The 19,857-nt window shown below is 44.4% G+C and overlaps 1 protein-coding gene across 2 annotated transcripts in view; it reads left to right on the forward strand.

Annotated features, from left to right (window-relative positions):
* The window catches only part of LOC109867893 (poly [ADP-ribose] polymerase tankyrase-1), a 106,332-nt gene that overhangs the window by 53,100 nt on the left and 33,375 nt on the right, over positions 1-19,857 (forward strand). For both annotated transcript variants that reach the window (XM_020457206.2, XM_031802424.1), the window contains exons 4-5: positions 3,147-3,183; positions 7,180-7,255. In XM_020457206.2, the coding sequence (XP_020312795.2) occupies positions 3,147-3,183; positions 7,180-7,255 (113 nt within the window). The remainder of the gene's footprint in view (positions 1-3,146; positions 3,184-7,179; positions 7,256-19,857) is intronic.

Consider the following 19,857-nt stretch of genomic DNA (forward strand, 5'->3'; position numbering starts at 1 on the left):
TGTTGAACTCTGCATCCAGCAAATGAGTAGATAAAGCATGTCTGGTTGGAGGGGTGTATGCTGGGCGAAGAGCATTCAGCAATCCCTTCCAATACACATTGCCTGTGAGCGTCAGAGGTTAACTTCTTGCATCGAGCCATCCCGGATCCGGGATCGTGAATACAGCCTCAAGCTCATTACCATAACGCAACGTTAACTATTCATGAAAATCGCAAATGAAATGAAATTAATATGCTAGCTCTCAAGCTTAGCCTTTTGTTAACAACACTGTCATCTCAGATTTTCAAAATATGCTTCTCAACCGTAGCAAAACAAGCATTTGTGTAACAGCTAGCGCAGCTAGCGTAGCATTTAGCGTTAGCATCAGCAGGCAACATTTTCACAAAAACCAGAAAATCATTCAAATAAAATAATTTACCTTTGAAGAACTTCAGATGTTTTCAATGAGGAGACTCTCAGTTAGATAGCAAATGCTCAGTTTTTCCTGAAAGATTATTTGTTTAGGAGAAATCGCTCCGTTTGGTGCGTCACGTTTGGCTACCAAAAAAACCTGAAAATTCAGTCATGAAAACGCCGAACTTTTTTCCAAATTAACTCCATAATATCGACTGAAACATGGTAAACGTTGTTTAGAATCAATCCTCAAGGTGTTTTTCACATATCTCTTCATGATATATCGTTCATTGAAAGCCTCCTCTCTCCTCTCAATCACTGGATGACTGCGTGCAGCTTGTAGATTACGCACCAATTTAGACAAAGGACACCGGGCGGACCCCTGGTAAATGTAGTCTCTTATGGCCAATCTTCCAATGATATGCCTACAAACACGTCACAATGCTGCAGACACCTTGGAGAAATGATAGAAAGGGCAGGCTCATTCCCGGCGCATTCACAGCCATATAAGGAGACAATGGAAAACAGAGCCTCAAAAATTCTGCCCATTTCCTGGTTGAAGTTTCATCTTGGTTTCGCCTGTAGCATGAGTTCTGTGGCACTCACAGATAATATCTTTGCAGTTTTGGAAACGTGAGAGTGTTTTCTTTCCAACGCTGCCAATTATATGCATAGTCAAGCATCTTTTCGTGACAAAATATCTTGTTTAAAACGGGAACGTTTTTTTATCCAAAAATTAAAAGAGCGCCCCCTATATCGAAGAAGTTAAACAACGTGTCCACTCCGGACAATGAGAACGGTAAAAGACTGTAATAATCATTTTTTGAATGCATTAACAGAAATGGCCTTAACCAAACATTGTAGATTTAAAATGATGGGAATTAACAGTAAATGTACTACTGGTGATACTGGTGTGCCCTCCCACGGCCTACAATGGATTAGTCCACTGAGACATGCGTGAATCAGACCGGTGTCTTGTGGCATAAAAAATATATATATATATATATATAATTGCTGCTCGACTTAAATTTTTTTTATATTGGTCGACCAACAGCCTATCGACCAAACAATCGACCAAGTCAGTCGACTGGGGTGAGCCCTAGACGCCGTGCTAATTTCTGCCTCGCCATCTGCTGTTTTTATATCCTCTCCTCCCTGTCGATAATGTCATATCTGTTAGAATGATCCAATCTGAGTCAGAGTACAGGCAGTCAGGCACACCATAGCAGAGACAGAGGAAACCAACCACTGCTCTGGCAAAGATGGATGGGAGCACCGCATGCATGCCTCAGATGAGATTTACTTCTGTTTGATATTGACTGAGGCAACCGTACCCCGAATATACATACACACAGCCTACTCCCCCACAGAAACACAATGTAATTCATGGCATCCGTTAACTGCCCTCTGGGGTCCGGCCATTCCAGTCAGTCTATCACTATGTCCCCGTCAGCTGCCAATCAAATATTAGGGAGGGTTACTGAGTGCAGGGGCATCAACACTAAGAACACAGGGCGAGGAAAGATGGTGTGTGTGCTCTCCTCTGCCTTGCTTTATCTCAGGAGAGGAGGGGGTGTTGTTTGTTTGATCTTGCTGCCCATATGTCTCTGAGTTAATACATGTATTATGTCCATAGAGACCTAAAAGCCTGCCTAGACATGTCCCCTCTCTTTGTATGGGAGTCCATCCCAGCCAGCCCCCAGAGCCCCCCCCCCCGCCCGGATGTATTCTGTGTGTTCTGATCTTAACACCAGGCAGCCTCCCTCCCTGTCTCCACATCCCCGGCTGTTGGAATGGAAACAAAGGACTCCTCCAATTAAGCCACTGTGTCTGACTCTGCGTGTATTCTTTTTGTGTTCCAGAATGCTTTCCCTCTCTCCCTCCATCTCTGTGGCACCCCTCAGGCATGTCCTGTCAAATCCACGCATGTTGTCGCAGGACCCTTAACCACTCCTCTTTCATTATGTTATTCATTCTTCCTCCTCGTTCCCCATCTCCCCCTCAGTCTCCTCAGGTCCTGGCAGAGAAAGCGCACACACGGGGGATGGGGGGGGGGGGGTGGAGAGCAAATCAAGGGGGGTCGGAAGGAGGGAGAGGGGGATGGAATTTGTTGCGACTGTAGTGGCGGGGGCGGGGGCAGGGCTGTGGGTTGGAGGGATGAGAGGGAGAAGGGAGGATGAGGGTGGGACCACTTCTGTTCATGATATCTATTTCCCTTCTGTTATCACTGCAACCCCTCCTCCTGTGCTAACAGAAAAACAGGAGGAGAGAGAGAGATGGGCGGCGTTGGTTGGATGTGTGTGTATGTGTGTGTGTGTGTGTGTGAGTGAGAGAAAGAAAGAAAGCTGTTTAATTTGAGGATTGAAACAAGCCGTCTCCTAGAGGATGATAATGCTGTGTGCACAGGCTGCCCAACGTCACGTCAACATCAGCCAAAGGGGTGTGCACTGAGCTACGCCACCCAAGCCAAGAGAGAGATGTGCGAGGGAGGGGAGGGGGAGAGAGAAAACCGAGAGAGATCCGTAAGGAGAGAGAAATAGGCAGGCATTGAGGAAGGTTCTCTGTCTAATGTGTGGGTGCTCTGCTGCACCGTGTGTGTGTGTGTTTCTCCCACACAGTGTCTGTGTGTGTTTCTCTCTTTTCTCTCTGTGCCGTAGCTGCCTCTCTCTCGACTGTGACACTGGCTCTGTGCTGCTGCTGTGCGTCTCTCTCCCTGCCCGTCTCTGACACTATGATTTTCTGCAACCATTTAGGTGAATACAAGAAAGACGAACTCCTGGAGGCGGCTAGGTGAGTACAAGCTCCCCTCTCATCATCTCTCCATCACTCTCCTCCTTTTAATCTCGATCTCCCTTCTCCCCTCTTCCCCTCCGGCATTAGCAGACAGGTGTTGTGAAAGGGCTGAGCGTGTGGTTTGGGAGTGCTGGTGCACGGTGAGGGTTGTTATTGTGAAGGCATACCCACGTGGACTGTGTGTGGCCCTTTCTCGTTTGGGCAGAAGTCCGTCCTCGCTCTCCTCCGTCCTTTCACTTCCGTGCCCCGGAAACCGATGTGGTCGAGGAACGTGTCAATTAGTTAGTAGGCAAACGGAAGACCCCCCCCCCCCCCTTCCTCCTTTTGGCGAGGAAGCACAAATGTTTCCTACCACGGAAGAGTTTTGATATCTGCCACACCACCTTATGAATCAGCTGTCGTATTGTCAGAGGAGAAAAGCATGCACACATTTAAAGACCAGAAAGCTACGTATCCGTTTAGCTATAAACTTGCACAACTAACTCAACTCATTTATTTTTAGCACTTTACACATATATTTTGGGATCCACCCCTGTAAACGTCATTGGCCTGATGACGCGCGAGTGGAGCTTCTCATTTCACTCAAGAGCATTTTCGTCCATGTTCCCACTCCTCGATTACCTTTGACCTTTTTCAGAAGGATGCGAGAGAGGACAGAGAACGCAGGAGTTGAGCAAATCCAATTGAGGAAGGCCCCTGTCTGTGTGGATTGTTAGTTGTTACTTCTGCTTGGTGTGGGTGGCAGGACAGCGACGTGTCATTCAATCAACACAGAACACACTATGTTAAGACACACTGACCGGAGTCCGGACTGTGTTCCTTGGTAAGGTGCTAGCTCACCGACCAGAGACCCAGAGCAGAACCAACATGGATCATATAAGGTTGCTCCATTTGATTTGAATCACTTTTTAGACCTGAATACAAAAACATTCATGTGATAGAGGCCCTCAAAGTTGAGCCATTTTGCATACCCCACCTTACCATGAGACATCTGTTTCTGAGACTGGTTACTCAAATGAACTTATCCTCTGCTGCAGAGGTATCTCTTTCCTGTGGTGGTCTTCATAGGGCCAGTTTCGTTATAGCACTTGAAGGTTTTTGTGACTGCACTTGAAGAAACGTTAAACGTTCTTGACATTTCTTGGATTGACTGACCTTCATGTCTTAAATTCCTGATGGACTGTCATTTCTCTTTGCTTATTTGAGCTGTTCTTGCCATAATATGGACTTGGTTTTGACCAAATAAGGCTATCTTCTGTATACCCACCCCTACCTTGTCATAACACAAGTGATTGTATCAAACGCAACAGTCCATATTATGGCAAGAACAGCTCAAATAAGCAAAGTGAAATGACAGTCCGTCATTACATTAAGACATGAAGGGTTAGTCAATCCAGAAAATGTCAAGACCCTTTTGGACAGGGTTCCCCAAATGGTGGCTTTATGAGCAAAAAAATTACCAAACCGTTTTTGTCTTTTCATTGTTGGACATAAAATACTGTAAAAACACCAGGAAGTCAGCTCCAAGTTATTTTAATTTAAAACATCTGTTTTCAAGTATTCCCACACATAATCGAGTGACACGTGATCATATACAAAGGTTTAAAATGATTATGTTTTAGTCCAACATATGTGTTTGAGCTTCTTGCGGTCAATTTGCAGTCTATAAATGATTCGGAATTATGTTCTTGCCCTCTACCATCCGCTCAACAACAACAAATAAACGGCCTGCGGCGGAATCTAGTTGATGATCCCTGCTGCAGGGATAACAACAGAAGGCTAGATAGACCGTCTGGTCCGGAGGCGGCTGGGATTCAGAGTAGGGGTTATTTCTCTCTCTATGGCTGTTATGACTGACATGACAACACCGTTGTGGCAGATGGATGTTTTTGATTGGCCAGCGGGTTCACAGTTCACACGGCCATCCCTCGAGAGGTGCACTCTGGGAAGGAGTGAAGCCCCCAGCGAGAGGAAGAGGAGCAGTTCTGAGTCTTCCTCCTGTCATCTGAACAGCTGAGATTCCCTGGTTTCCTGCTCTGTGCTCCCACCCTCTGTCCGCCCAGCTCTCGGTGCTCCTGCTGCCTGAACACGAACTTCCTATGCCCACTGGGAACTCCTGTCATGTCTGCTATAAACATGAGGGGATTTCTCTCTTGTTCCTACAAATGAAGGACATACAGGCTGCCCCACAATGGCTGTTGTGGTCGCTCCACGCACACAGTTTCCTTCCCACAATGGCCACCCCAGCATAGTAAAGTCTGTTATAGTCGTGCTTTGAACCACCTAAACATGCCTTGCACCGCAAGGCCAGCAGACCCTACTAGAATACATGAGAACTATAAAGACTCCGTTTTCATTATCTGGGAACACAGTTAGTTGGTAGAAACCATGATGAGAGGGGTTGCCATGGAGTGTAAATGTACCAGTCACTATGTCCACAACAATAACATGTACTGTATGGAGCTCCATCCATCCAGGGCTTTGCTTTCAGCACTTCTTATTAAGACGAGGCCTGCTATTGGTTATTCTGCGGTAAGGGATAAGGCTCTTCTGAGATGTCTGTATCATGGAGGGGGCGAGCCTCATATAGCTGATTGACTTATGACAGGAGGTTTACTCTGTATGGGCTCCATCTTAGCGCCCTGGTAATTAGGAAGATGAAACTGACAAACACACTAGCTTTAATCCTGTGGCCTCCACTCTCTGTGAAACCTTGGGATGTTGTTGTGCATCTCAATTAAGAATCTCTTGTTTTCACTTAAGCCCAGTTAGCGTTGTCTACCGGCGGAAGGAGAAGGAGGGGAGAGAAGAGAGGAACAGAAGAAAGCAAAGCCACCGACTATGAATGCATCTTCGCTGAAGGAACTTTGGCAAAGGTTGATACAGGGGGAACGAAAGAGAAAGAGAGGTGGGGGGGGAGAAAGATCCCTTTCTTCCTTTCTCTGACGGCCTTAAAGAGTTGTCGTCATCTGGGTAATGCGGAGACTGGCTGGCTCCGCTGCCAGGGTAGTGCATCCTGGCCAGGCCTCCTGTCACCGTGTCTGGGCACCGTGCACCAACCACAGGAGGCAGAGGGCATCCCTAATAAATAAACTCTCAGAGCGTGCCAACATTAAGACTGACTGGCACGGCCACCCTGATCCAGAACAGAGCAGGCAGCAGGGCTTCTGGTAACAGCCAAAGGGTGAAGAGACACACGGATAGAGGAGAATGAGTAGGATTACCCTGACCCAGCACAGTAGTAGGGCCTTACTGTAGTTTTTTATTTTGTCCATCTCATATTCAGGACTGTCTTTTACCCCCCTGGCTCTTAACTGTGGATCCTTCAAGTGTCATACGGGAACTGAGAGTGGAGCGGAGAGGGTGGCCCTTGGCTTCAGTGACACTGGAAGGAGATGCTGAGGCTTTACATGTCTCCTGACCACACTGGACCATCACTCTGGACCAGATTTTAGGACCAGACTTCAGGACCGGCTGTTAGTGTGTGTTCAATGTGTAATGTCCTGCTGTGTTTTGGGATGGTAGAGCAGAACACAGAAAGACCTCCACAGCAGGTAGAGATGCTGACTCTGTTATCCGGAAGCCTTCTCTCTGAATCTCTCTACAGCCATGCATAGCCTTTGGCAAAAAGGAAGTTTCTGTTGGGATAAGGAAATAATTTATACTGCGTCAGTGTTTTTCACTCTTGTTGTTTTCTGTTACCTAACTATCTTGACCAGTGTGTTCAGAGATCTAAAGACTGGTTTTGACTGCAGACATAAATAATGCTCTTTAGTTTAGATCGCCGTTCTGTCCATTTTGGGCAACTCCCTGGGCAAGTTTTCTACTCTCCTAGCCTTTTGTTATTCTCCTTTTTTAGTTAATGATAATCCTCCATTCCTCCCTTCTCTTTCTATCTCTCGTTCTCGCTCACTCGTTGGGGTATATCTAATGCAGGGTATATCTTTTTTTGTTTTTTCGATCCCTATTTTCTATTGTTTTCTTCCGCTGCAGGAGTGGAAATGAAGAGAAGCTCATGGCCCTGCTCACTCCGTTAAACGTCAACTGCCACGCAAGCGACGGCCGCAAGGTAAGGGCTTGCTCCACCAGCACGCACGTGTCTGCACACACATTGTTACCCAAGTGATCCCCGCTCAAACCATGATATTCCAACTCAATCGTTAAGTCATAGTGAAATGGACCAATCAGTTCAGGTAAATCTAGAAGCATTGAGACATTCTTTGCCAGCGGAGGTAGTAATTGTAAGTGAACACAAGTGGAACAGGGTGAGGAGGGCTATGTGGCCCTCTTGATGTCATAGTCCTGTTCCAGGTGTCAGTGTTAGAGGCCTGGTCTCAGCTCAGGGAAAGCTACAGGATCCAAGTCAGTCCAGAGAAGAGGCTTAATCTGAGCTTAATCATCCCTTCTCACAGACCTTTCATACGGGAAATGAGAGGATTTGTGATACCCGGTTGTCTCCTGCAAGGTAATCATAATGCATAGATAGGTCAGAATTGAGGATAGTACCTCTGCTCTCTTTTCTACTAAATTTGTTTTTGAGATTTTGACCACACTCAGTTTCTATAGTATGTTGATTATAAGTAACACATTGTTAGTACAGTATTGACACAACATTCTAGTGACAATGGATACTACAGTCGTGGCCAAAAGCTTTGAGAATGACACAAATATTAATTAATATTAATTTTCACAGGGTCTGCTGCCTCAGTTTGTATGATGGCAATTTGCATATACTCTAGAATGTTATGAAGAGTGATGAATTGCAATTAATTGCAAAGGCCCTCTTTTCCTTGCAAATGAACTGAATCCCCCAAAAACATTTCCACTGCATTTCAGCTCTGCCACAAAAGGACCAGCTGACATGTCAGTGATTCTCTCGTTAACACAGGTGTGAGTGTTGACGAGGACAAGGCTGGAGATCACTCTGTCATGCTGATTGAGTTCGAATAACAGACTGGAAGCTTCAAAAGGAGGGTGGTGCTTGGAATCATTGTTCTTCCTCTGTCATCCATGGTTACCTGCAAGGAAACATGTGCCGTCATCATTGCTTTGCACAAAAAGGGCTTCACAGGCAAGGATATTGCTGCCAGTAAGATTGCACCTAAATCAACCATTTATCGGATCATCAAGAACTTCAAGGAGAGCGGTTCAATTGTTGTGAAGAAGGCTTCAGGGCGCCCAAGAAAGTCCAGCAAGCGCCAGGACCGTCTCCTAAAGTTGATTCAGCTGCAGGATCGGGGCACCACCAGTACAGAGCTTGCTCAGGAATGGCAGCAGACAGGTGTGAATGCATCTGCACGCACAGTGAGGCGAAGACTTTTGGAGGATGGCCTGGTGTCAAGAAGGGCAGCAAAGAAGCCACTTCTCTCCAGGAAAAACATCAGGGACAGACTGATATTCTGCAAAAGGTACAGGGATTGGACTGCTGAGGACTGGGATAAAGTCATTTTCTCTGATGAATCCCCTTTCCGATTGTTTGGGGAATCCGTAAAAAACCTTGTTCGGAGAAGACAAGGTGAGCTCTACCATCAGTCCTGTGTCATGCCAACAGTAAAGCATCCTGAGGCCATTCATGTGTGGAGTTGCTTCTCAGCCAAGGGAGTGGACTCTCTCACACTTTTGCCTAAGAACATAGCCATGAATAAAGAATGGTACCGACACATCCTCCGAGAGCAACTTCTCCCAACCATCCAGGAACCGTTTGGTAATGAACAATGCCTTTTCCAGCAAGATGGAGGACCTTGCCATAAGGCAAAAGTGATAACTAAGTGGCTCGGGGGAAAAAACATTGATATTTTGGGTCCATGGCCAGGAAACTCCCCAGAACTTAATCCCATGAGAACTTGTGGTCAATCCTCAAGAGGTGGGTGGACAAACAAAACCCCACAAATTCTGACAAATTCCAAGCATTGATTATGCAACAATGGGCTGCCATCAGTCAGGATGTGGTCCAGAAATTAATTGACAGCATGCCAGGGCAGATTGCAGAGGCCTTGAAAAAGAAGGGTCAACACTGCAAATATTGACTCTTTGCATCAACTTCATTTAATTGTCAGTAAAAGCTTTTGACACTTATGAAATGCTTGTAATTATACTTCAGTATTCCATAGTAACATCTGACAAAAATATCTAACGACACTGAAGCAGCAAACTTTGTGGAAATTAATATTTGTGTCCTTCTCAAAGCTTTTGGCCACGACTGTACAGTGTAGCCACACACTGTGATATCCATCATATCCAAACATTACATTATTCTCTCTGAAAGTTATCTTCCTGGGAATATTTTAGCAATAAGGCCTGAGAACTATCGTGTGAATAACTCCCGACTAAGGGCTGTTCTTAGGCCTGACGCAGAGCAGAGGGACGGGGAAACAGCCCTTAGGAGGGTGTTATTCAAGATAATTCCTGGGTTCGTGGCCCTTATTGCTTTTATAAAACGGTTACCAGCGTATAACTAAAAAACAGATTTAACGGCATGTTTTCATTTTTTTTATTTAGTAAATTTGTTTGATTTAATCCTTCCTCCTTACGATATAGTCTGAGAAAAGCCTGTCGTTAGTTCAGGAATCCTGAAGTTGCAAGCCAGATGGGCTGGTCATCCATTCTATTGGCATGGACGTTCTAAGCTACAGGTGTCAAACTCATTCCACAGAGGGCCAAGTCTATGCGGGTTTTTGGTCCTCCCTTGTGCTTGATTGATGAATTAAGGTCACTAATTAGTAAGGAACTCCCCACACCCGGTTGTCTCGGGCTTAATTGAAAGGAATAACCAAGAACCTGCAGACACAAGGCCCTCAATGGAATGAGTTTGACACCCCTGATCTAAGCAATAAAGGTTGCTATGAGACTAGCACGTTCTCCTTTGCTAGCCTAGCCAACTAAAGCAAACAGACAATCACATCAAGCAGCAAGGTAAAAAATTATAAAAAGTAACACAATAAAAGTAACAATAACGAGGCTATTTACATGGGGTACCAGTACAGAGTCAGTGTGCGGGGGTACAGGTTAGTTGAGGTAATTTGACGGGGTTGAGTCAGTTCATTACCTGGGATTGTGGTTACTAACTCCTATCAACCAATCAGCATCCAAGATTCAAATAACCTGTAGTTTGTAGTAACCTTTATAGTTTAGAATTATTCCGGTAGAGGGATTTGGAGATCTGTGTGGGGTTCCGCAGTGAGGTTCTTTGTATTCCTACACCACAGCAGTGTAGGTTGTAGTTATGGCTATTAAGTAAGCCGTTAGCATTCAATGACTCCTGATCATCCACCGGCTGGGTTGTTAGTGCCGTGGCTTTGTATATCTGAATTCTGTCCCTGCCTGCTTCAGGAGGCATACAATGACATTTAGATTTGGATTGATTTCTGTGAGGGTACGATGACAGCGATAATAATAACTGACACAATGATGCATATTAAAATGCTAATGAAGCTTTCCCAAAGATTGTCGCCATAGCCTCCATCTCAAGACCCCTTTCTTTATTACCCCTTTTTCCTTTTAATTAAAATGCCACCATCCCTCCCTCCACCTCCCTGGCCAATTCTCTGCCTTTTATGTGAGCAGTGCTGTTCTAGACGCTGTGGATGTTTATGGCTGGTTCTGTGTTTGCCAGATCACGGCCCTCTAATACAGCTCTGCAGGGTGCAGTGTTCCTGCCAGCCAGCCAGCCAGCCAGTTGGTTTCTCCCCAGACCTCAGTGTTTATGAACAGAGAGAATGTATTCTCCTTTACAGTCGTCACTAATGTGCAGTGCGGTTAGTCTCTCTGTGCTAATGAGTTGCTGTGGCCCAGGCAGCACAGCATGTCGGTTCAGAGATGCTGTTCTAAGGCAGATGAGAGGGTTGCTCCTGCTAGTTACATTGCTTTGGGTTGTTGAGTCCTCAGTGTTTCTCGATATGCGTACTACCGTGCTCCCCACACTCGTGCTCCACGTGCATTCTCCAAGGAAGTTCTCTTGAGTATGCTCTTGTGAGGACAAGGGTGTGGAGGACGCATAAAACACAACATTTAATAAACACTCTCACTCCCCGTACTGTATTACACAACGCTGCATCTCCCCATTCACTGAACCTTCTTCCTGCTAGGACAATGGCTTGAGTATGCTCTTGTGAGGACAAGGGTGTGGAAGACGCGTAAAACACAACATTTAATAAACACTCTCACTCCCCGTACTGTATTACCCCACGCTGCATCTCCCCATTCACTGAACCTTCTTCCAGCTAGGACAATGGCAACAATATAGACGAAACAAGATGTACACCAAGCTAACATTTTACTTCAGAATTATCAGCTAGATATACTGTATATGTGAATCGTTGTAATCTAGCTAGCCAGCTATCTAGTTAAACAGGCAGAAATGACCTAAAACTACCATGGACTTACCCATTCACTGAATCTTCCGTTTTATTTGTATTTATTTATTTAACCTTTATTTAACTAGGCAAGTCAGTGACACTGGGCCAATTGTGCTTTACCATATGGGACATCCAATCGCGGCCGGTGGTGAAACAGGCTGGATTCGAACCACAGTGTCTGTAGTGACACCTCTAGCACTGAGATGCAGTGTCTTAGGCCGCTGCGCCACTTGGGAGCAGCAGTCTAGCCAGGACAATGGCAATAGAGACGAAACAAGATATACACAAAACAAAAGTTTTACTTCATAACTATCAATGTGAATCGTAATAATGTAGCTAACCAGATAGTATAACCGTCAAAAATGACCTTAAACCAATGTTATCCAATATAGATGTGAATTCTACATGGGTAGCTAGCTAACAATTCTTTGTGGCTATCTAGTTAGCTAACAGTGGTAGCTAGCCAGTTAACTCTATTGACTTACTATGGCTTGCGGTCTACGCACACTACAGTGGGTATGGTAGGCAGGTAACCATGCCAAAAACACAGCATGTATTTTTTAAGGTATGAAGTTTGTAGTCAGGCAACATATGAGAGGTGAATAGGCAACATTTTTTATTTATTTATTACTTTTCATATTGTTTTCTCCCCAATTTGGTGATTGCGATCTTGTCTCATCGCTGTAACTCTCCAACGAGCTCGGGAGAGGCGAAATTCAAGTCATGCGTCCTCCTTAACATGACCCACCAAGCCGCGCTTCTTAACACCCGCTCGCTAAACCCGGAAGCCAGCTGCACCAATGTGTCGGAAGACGCTGGGCCAATTGTGCATCGCCATATGGGACTCCCAGTCACGGCTGGTTGTGACACAGCCTGCGATTGAACCCGTGGCTGTCGTGATGCCGCAACACTGAGACGCAGTGCCTAAGACCGCTGCGCCACTCGGGAGGCCAATAGGCAACATTTCATTCAAAGTCGGAGTGTATTTTCTCTCACTTCAGCTCAAATAATCGCCACCATTGATTTCAAGAAAATGTGTGTAATTTTTTACGTGGTTGCGTCATATTTCTTTGCATACTTTCCGTTGACGCTTGCATCGGTGCATGCTTCAAGATATGTACAAACGGAGCACGCATTCGAGAAGTGCCCTCTGTGCTCCGTTTGGCATACTTTGATTTGAACTCGTACTCTGACCCTCCTGTGCTAGTATGTATTTTGACAAACACCCATGTGTGTTCGTTCAGATGGTACTATAATTGTGTTTTTAAGAGTTTTTCAGATAGAAAAGGTACTTGGCCTCTCCTAAGGCCACAGCTCTGTTTCCCTGCTACTATATAGCCCTTTAATTGACTGTCAAGTGAGTCACAGGTATTTTACCTAGGAGGGAGACCCAGGAGTTATGGAGGAGATTATGGGAAAGTGAGAGGTCAGCATTTAGCCGACATGGTGCAATTCATGGGGCTCCTAGAAATTTCCAGGGGAGCTTTTTGTCGGTGTTTAGGCTACATCCAGTCTGTCAGGTGTGTTCTCGTCCCCTTCCCACTCTAACCTCTAAAAGTGAGCTTCTCAGCTATCCTAAGATGGTTAGTACACGGCAACTCACTGTTTGTAATTACCTGGACTCCACTTAACTTAATGCTAACACAAAATTGCCCTGATTTCTTCCTAAGAAAGAGGGAGAACTGAGTGTGTGAGCCAGAGATAGAGCCATCTGCGTGATCTCTCCGTGCAATATGCAAATACTGTAAGTGTGGATTCTGATTAGCATACTAATGATATTCTGTCCTGAGGATTCTCCGTCCTCATAACCCATTCCACTTGTAATTTCTGTTGTCAAAACTAATAAAGAAATGAGCGACTCAACTGGAATGGAAGTAAAGGTCTAAGGCCCGCCTTGAGAGAGAAGAGTGAACTTGAAAATGTACTAAGCTTGCTGATGTTTTGTTGGTGCATTTTATTCAGAGATGTGTGCCATGCATGTGGTAGTTAAGAAGTGACTTTGTGGCACAGGTTATTTCATGGAGATTCTACCACTCAGGTGCAGTACGTGTTACCCCCCCCCCCCCCCCCCCCCCCCCGTAAAGAGACTAGAGTCACAGTCACTCAGTCCTCAATGCTCTCACCTGTCTAGTCATTCCATGCCCAGCTAATCTTTCCTTTGATACTCGGCTAAATAAATAAAAAGTTGATCACACTTGCTTCCTGAACCCATTCAGTTAGCTTCTTGTTTTTATCTCCTTAGTGGTCTGCCTATGTGCATTTTAAAGATCCACTGCTCGCATTTGCTGCCTCTGCCCCTGTCCCCCCACCTCGCTTCTCTGTCCCTCCGCCTCCATAACCCAGGGAAAGAATTGAAGAGAAGCTCGCCCTTGGCTGCTCAAGTCTTCTGTTTTCCATTTGTCATACATTTCCAGCTTACAGGGGCATTATTTTGTTGAAGTATATAATAGAATACTTTAGCTCTTTCCGAGCGGCACCATTTGTCATGGGACGCTGTTGCTGTACCAGTCTCTCTTCTATTTCTCCTCTTCTGTTTTCTGTTGAATCCACACCCGGAGTTAAAAAAAAAAAAAGCAGCAAAGGGCTGTTATCATCCTCCGATATCTTCATGGCCTGAAACACAGTTTGTTCTGTAAATTCATTGCGTTTGTCACAGTTTGCTTCTACAATGGATATTGCAGCAGCCCAGGACAGAAAAGGCTCTTGGCGATGATGGGGTGATCAGGGACAATAGGAAATGGAGAATACTGTCCCTGGCAGTGTCCTCAGTGTTAGGCTATTTCCATGGCTACAACAAGGAGGGGAAGAGGCGTAGGCGATACTAGAGAACGTTGTAAAGTGATGAATCCACTCCGAACCTGTGATATTAGCCATACGTGGACCCCCTGCCAACAGCCATGCTTTTAATCTAGGTTACTGCGGTGTCTGCAGCACTGGTGTTATAGTTAGTTGTTAGAAACCCCTATTAGATTGAGGTTCAAGGCATGAACAATAGGCCCTAGTTGTTTTTGATCATCCTCTTTTATGTAGCTGGATTTACTAAATCCTTACTTTGCTTTTCTGACTGGTTGGTGTTGATACTGTGGAGGAATCTGTAGAATGCCTATCCCTTGGCGTCTGCTGTTAGTAACTCCGCTCTGTCATTTCAGTAGTGTGTAAAGAAATGACCTTGGGTGGACACTGACGGGAAGCTTAGTGGAGCGTTGAGATGAGACGCTCCCTGTAATGACCGGTTTGCCTCAACCCAGTACCCGGATGTGGCCAAACGCCTTCGGAAGCTGCCCAGTATTCAGGAGGAGGCGATCCAGTCTGTCTACGTGTGAGGAGCAGAGCAGACACGTGCCCGTCTCCCCGGGCACAATGGCATCTCAGTTTACTTCAACAACCTGCTGCCATCCTGTCGGACACGGCCCTAGGAACAGTGGGATGTGCTGAGGATGAATGAACCGGGCCTGTCTCAAACCTCACCATTTTTTGCCGTGTCTTAACCGTCATCAACATCAAGGCTTGTCATAACCATCACTGCCTCTGTATTCAGGGACTGACTTCGAAGTGACATCCGCCTCCGCATATCGTACCACAGGGGAAAATGAGAGAGGGGGGCGACTAAAATAAATGCTTTATCGGTTTTGGAATTATATCGGCTTTAGAATTTCAATGTAGAGCATAAGACGCTGAGGATGAATCTCTGAGTTAAGTGAATCAATCATGTGATTGGGTAGCTCAGGTTCCTGGGTGTCTCTGCGTGACACCAGCTGGACTACGTCATCACACAAGTGTTTGTTACATTTAGGGTTGTCCCCAACTAAATAAAATCTTGGTCGACCGAGAGTGGTCCTGTTCTTTTGACCAATCGATTGGTCGAAATGTTTAACCTTATTTTTCCATATATAGACAGGCACACCCTATGTGTTTTAATAAAATCAACTACATATGCACTGAGCGTGTCTGATGCTTTAAGCACACTGTTTGATTAAATTATTAAGACACACAGATGAGTCAAAGACCCCGGAGGTCACATTGTGCTAAAAAAAAATTGCAGCGAGTGCCTGTGTGACTGGCGCACATTGCCTCCTCTCCTCCCTACTGCAGCGACAAGGTACCACAGCAAGTGTTTATTGTGCTGTTCGTGTTGAAGCTGCAACATTTCAGCCATTTGTTTCCTGCTTGTTTCTGACTGAAAAACACTGTTACCCAAATCCCGGGTAACAGTTTCGGAGAAACTTTCCCTATTCCCTCAATATTTGCTTTCTTAACCCTAAATTTGATTTGATTTGAAACATGTAAGCATCACATGCATGTGACCATAATCACATCAATACATTGGTTATAACAAACACGTGACCGCAAAATGGATGCGGAAGACGTGAAAAATAAACTCAAAGCGGTTTGTTTACTGGTTGCTCAGGAGGAAAAGTGGAAGTCAGATCTGTGGAAGACATTTGACTTAGTTGTGGAAAATCCTGGAGATGAAGAAACAGGAGGGTATTGGAGCAAGCGTTGCGTGAGTATTATGTGTGCCAAACAGTTGCTATTACATAACAAAATGTTGGGACCATTTGGAACAGTAAACAACCACTAAATAAATATGTCTGTTCTAATGAAAAATAATAAATATGGAGCTTTTATTACAGCAGACTAAAAACAGCATTGCAGTTTATTTATTGTTTAGGCTTCTTATTCAAAGCTCCCCCTGATATTTAATTATGCTTGATTGCATTTCAAAGTAGGAATGTCTCGTATGCTGTGTGATGGCATGAATGAACAAATGATTGATTGATACAGTGTATATTGAAATATAGGCCTAAGTAAGTTACAGTTTAAGGCTGGCCTACAGCTCGGTGGTGGTTATACAAGGCTACAGTACAAAGCCTACTAATGAGAATGACAATTGTAACAATAAGAATGAGATCAATAAAATGGAGGGTATAAGACCGAGAGATGTGTGCTTATAATGTGTGACAAACGGATGCTGTTTAGATCAAATATATTTTTTCCTGCCTGTTTGGAACAGTGTAAACAACACTAAATAAATTGTAAGTAATACCAGTCTATCCTAACAAAATATATATAGATTTTTTTATCCTTTATTTAACTAGGCAAGTCAGTTAAGAACAAATTCTTATTTTCAATAGCGGCCTAGGAACAGTGGGTTAACTGCCTGTTCAGGGGCAGAACGACAGATTTGTACCTTGTCAGCTCGGGGATTTGAACTTGCAACCTTCCGGTTACTAGTCCAACGCTCTAACCACTAGGCTACCCTGCCGCCCCGGGTGTGTTAAAATATTACAGCATAGCAAAGGCTAAAAACAGCCAAATCTGTTTAGCCGTTGCATGATGCTTGGTTCTCATATATATATATATATATATATATATATATATATATATATATATATATATATATATATATATATATATATATATATGATTTGTAAAGCCAGGCACATTTAACAGTTAGGCTATTTATTATAGACCTAATTAAGTTGGGGTTTCCTCTCTCCTCAATTTTATTAGACAATTAGGCAAGGGCTGTTTCCTCGTCTTTGCTGCTGCTGCCTCCGCTGCAATGTTCTGCTATTATGCACGTAGCAACATAGGGAAAAGAGGCACTTCTACGGCGCACTAAAGAATGCTTCAGAGCCGCGGTCAGTGACCGTAAACCACGCAGGAGAAAGTGCATTTGTTAATATTAAATGTATTAGTGTTGCAACATTATTTTTTACATAATTTCACAATCACAATACACAATTTCAGTATCACATGTCTTAGAGCGACTGTTCCATCCCCGTGGCCTCAGCAATGGATTAGTCCACTGAGACAGTCGCGAATCAGACTGGTGTCTTGTGCACCATTAAAAAAATTACAAATAAATTGCGACTGCTCGACTAAAGAGATCTTGGTCGACCAACAACTTATGGATCCAAACAATTGACCAGTCGACTAAATGGGGTCAGCCCAGCCTAGTTACAGTGCATTCGGAAAGTATTCAGAACCCTTCCCCACATTTAGTTACAGTTGAGGTCGGAAGTTTACATACACTTATGTTGGAGTCATTAAAACTCGTTTCTCAACCACTCCAAAAAGTTATTGTTAATAAACTATAGTTTTGGCAAGTCGGTTAGGACATCTACTTTGTGCATGACACCAGTAATTTTTCCAAATATTGTTTATAGACAGATTATTTCACTTATAATTCACTGTATCACAATTCCAGTGGGTCAGAAGTTTACATACACTATGTTGACTGTGCCTTTAAAAACAGCTTGGAAAATTCCAGAAAATTATGTAATGGCTTTAGAAGCTTCTGATAGGCTAATTGACATAATTTGAGTCAATTGGAGGTGTACCTGTGGATGTATTTCAAGGCCTACCTTCAAACTCAGTGCCTCTTTGCTTGACATCATGGCGAAATCAAAATAAATCATCCAATACCTCAGAAAGAAAATGGTAGACCTCCACAAGTCTGGTTCATCCTTGGGAGCAATTTCCAAACACCCGAAGGTACCATGTTCATCTGTACAAACAATAGTATGCAAGTATAAACACCATGGGACCATGCAGCCGTCACATCGCTCAGGAAGGAGACTTTGGTGCGAAAAGTACAAATCAATCCCAGAACAACAGCAAAGGACCTTGTGAAGATGCTGTAGGAAACAGGTACAAAAGTATCCATATCCACAGTAAAACGAGTCCTATATCGGCATAACCTGAAAGGCCGCTCAGCAAGGAAGAAGCCACTGCTCCAAAACCGCCATAAAAAAGCCAGACTACGGTTTGCATCTGCACATGGGGACAAAGATCGTACTTTTTGGAGAAATGTCCTCTGGTCTGATGAAACAAAAATAGAACTGTTTGGCCATAATGACCATTGTTATGTTTGGAGGAAAAAGGGGGAGGCTTGCAAGCCAAAAAACACCAAGCACGGGGGTGGCAGCATCATGTTGTGGGGGTGCATTGCTGCAGGAGGGACTGGTGCACTTCACGAAATAGATGACTCATGAGGGAGGAAAATTATGTGGATATATTGAAGCAACATCTCAAGACATCAGTCAGGAAGTTAAAGCTTGGTCACAAATGGGTCTTCCAAATGGACAATGACCCCAAGCATACTTCCAAAGTTATGGCTTAAGGACAACAAAGTCAAGGTATTGGAGTGGCAATCATAAAGCCCTGACCTCCATCCTACGGAACATTTGTGGGCAGAACTGAAAATGCATGTGAGAGCAAGGAGGCCTACAAACCTGACTCAGTTACACCAGCTCTGTCAGGGAGAATGGGCCAAAATTCACCCAATTTATTGTGTGAAGCGTGTGGATGGCTACCTGAAATGTTTGACCCAAGTTATACAATTTAAAGGCAATGCTACCAAATACTAATTGAGTGTATGTAAACTTCTGACCCACTGGGAATGTGATGAAAGAAATCAAAGCTGAAATAAATCATTCTCTCTACTATTATTCGGACATTTCACATTCTTAAAATAAAGTGGTGATCCTAACTGACCTAAGACAGGGAATTTTTACTAGGATTAACTGTCAGGAATTGTGTAAAACTGACTTTAATTGGATTTGGCTACGGTGTGTATAAACCTCCGACTTCAACTGTTCGTTACAGCCTTATTCTAAAATGTAATTCAATTGTTTTTTCCCCCTCATCAATCAACACACAATACCCCGTAATGACAAAGCAAAAAATGTTGAAAAAATTAAATACTGAAATATCACATTTACATAAGTATTCAGACCCTTTACTCAGTACTTTGTTGATGCACCTTTGGCAGCGATTACAGCATTGAGTCTTCTTGGCTATGATGCTATAAGCTTGGCACACCTGTATTTGGGGAGTTTCTCCCATTCTTCTCTGCAGATCCTCTCAAGCTCAGGTTGAATGGGGAGCGTTGCTGCACAGCTATTTTCAGATCTCTCCAGTTATATCGGGTCCAAGTCCAGGCTCTGCCTGGGTCACTCAAAGACATTCAGAGACTTGTCCCGAAGCCACTTCTGCGTTGGCTTGGCTGTGTGCTTAGGGTCATTGTCCTGTTGGAAGGTGAACCTTCGCCCCAGTCTGAGGTCCTGAGCGCTCTGGAGCAGGTTTTCATCAGGAATCTCTCTGTACTTTGCTCCGTTCACCTTTGCCTCGATCCTGACTAGTATCCCAGTCCCTGCCACCAAAAAACATCCCCACAGCATGATGCTTCCACCACCATGCTTCACTGTAAGGATGGTGCCAGGATTCCCCCAGATGTGATGCTTGGCATTCAGGTCAAAGAGTTCAATCTTGGTTTCATCAGACCAGAGAATCTTGTTTCTCATGGTCT

This window comes from Oncorhynchus kisutch, linkage group LG23 (assembly GCF_002021735.2).
Source record: "Oncorhynchus kisutch isolate 150728-3 linkage group LG23, Okis_V2, whole genome shotgun sequence".
NCBI classification, from domain to species: Eukaryota; Metazoa; Chordata; class Actinopteri; order Salmoniformes; family Salmonidae; genus Oncorhynchus; species Oncorhynchus kisutch.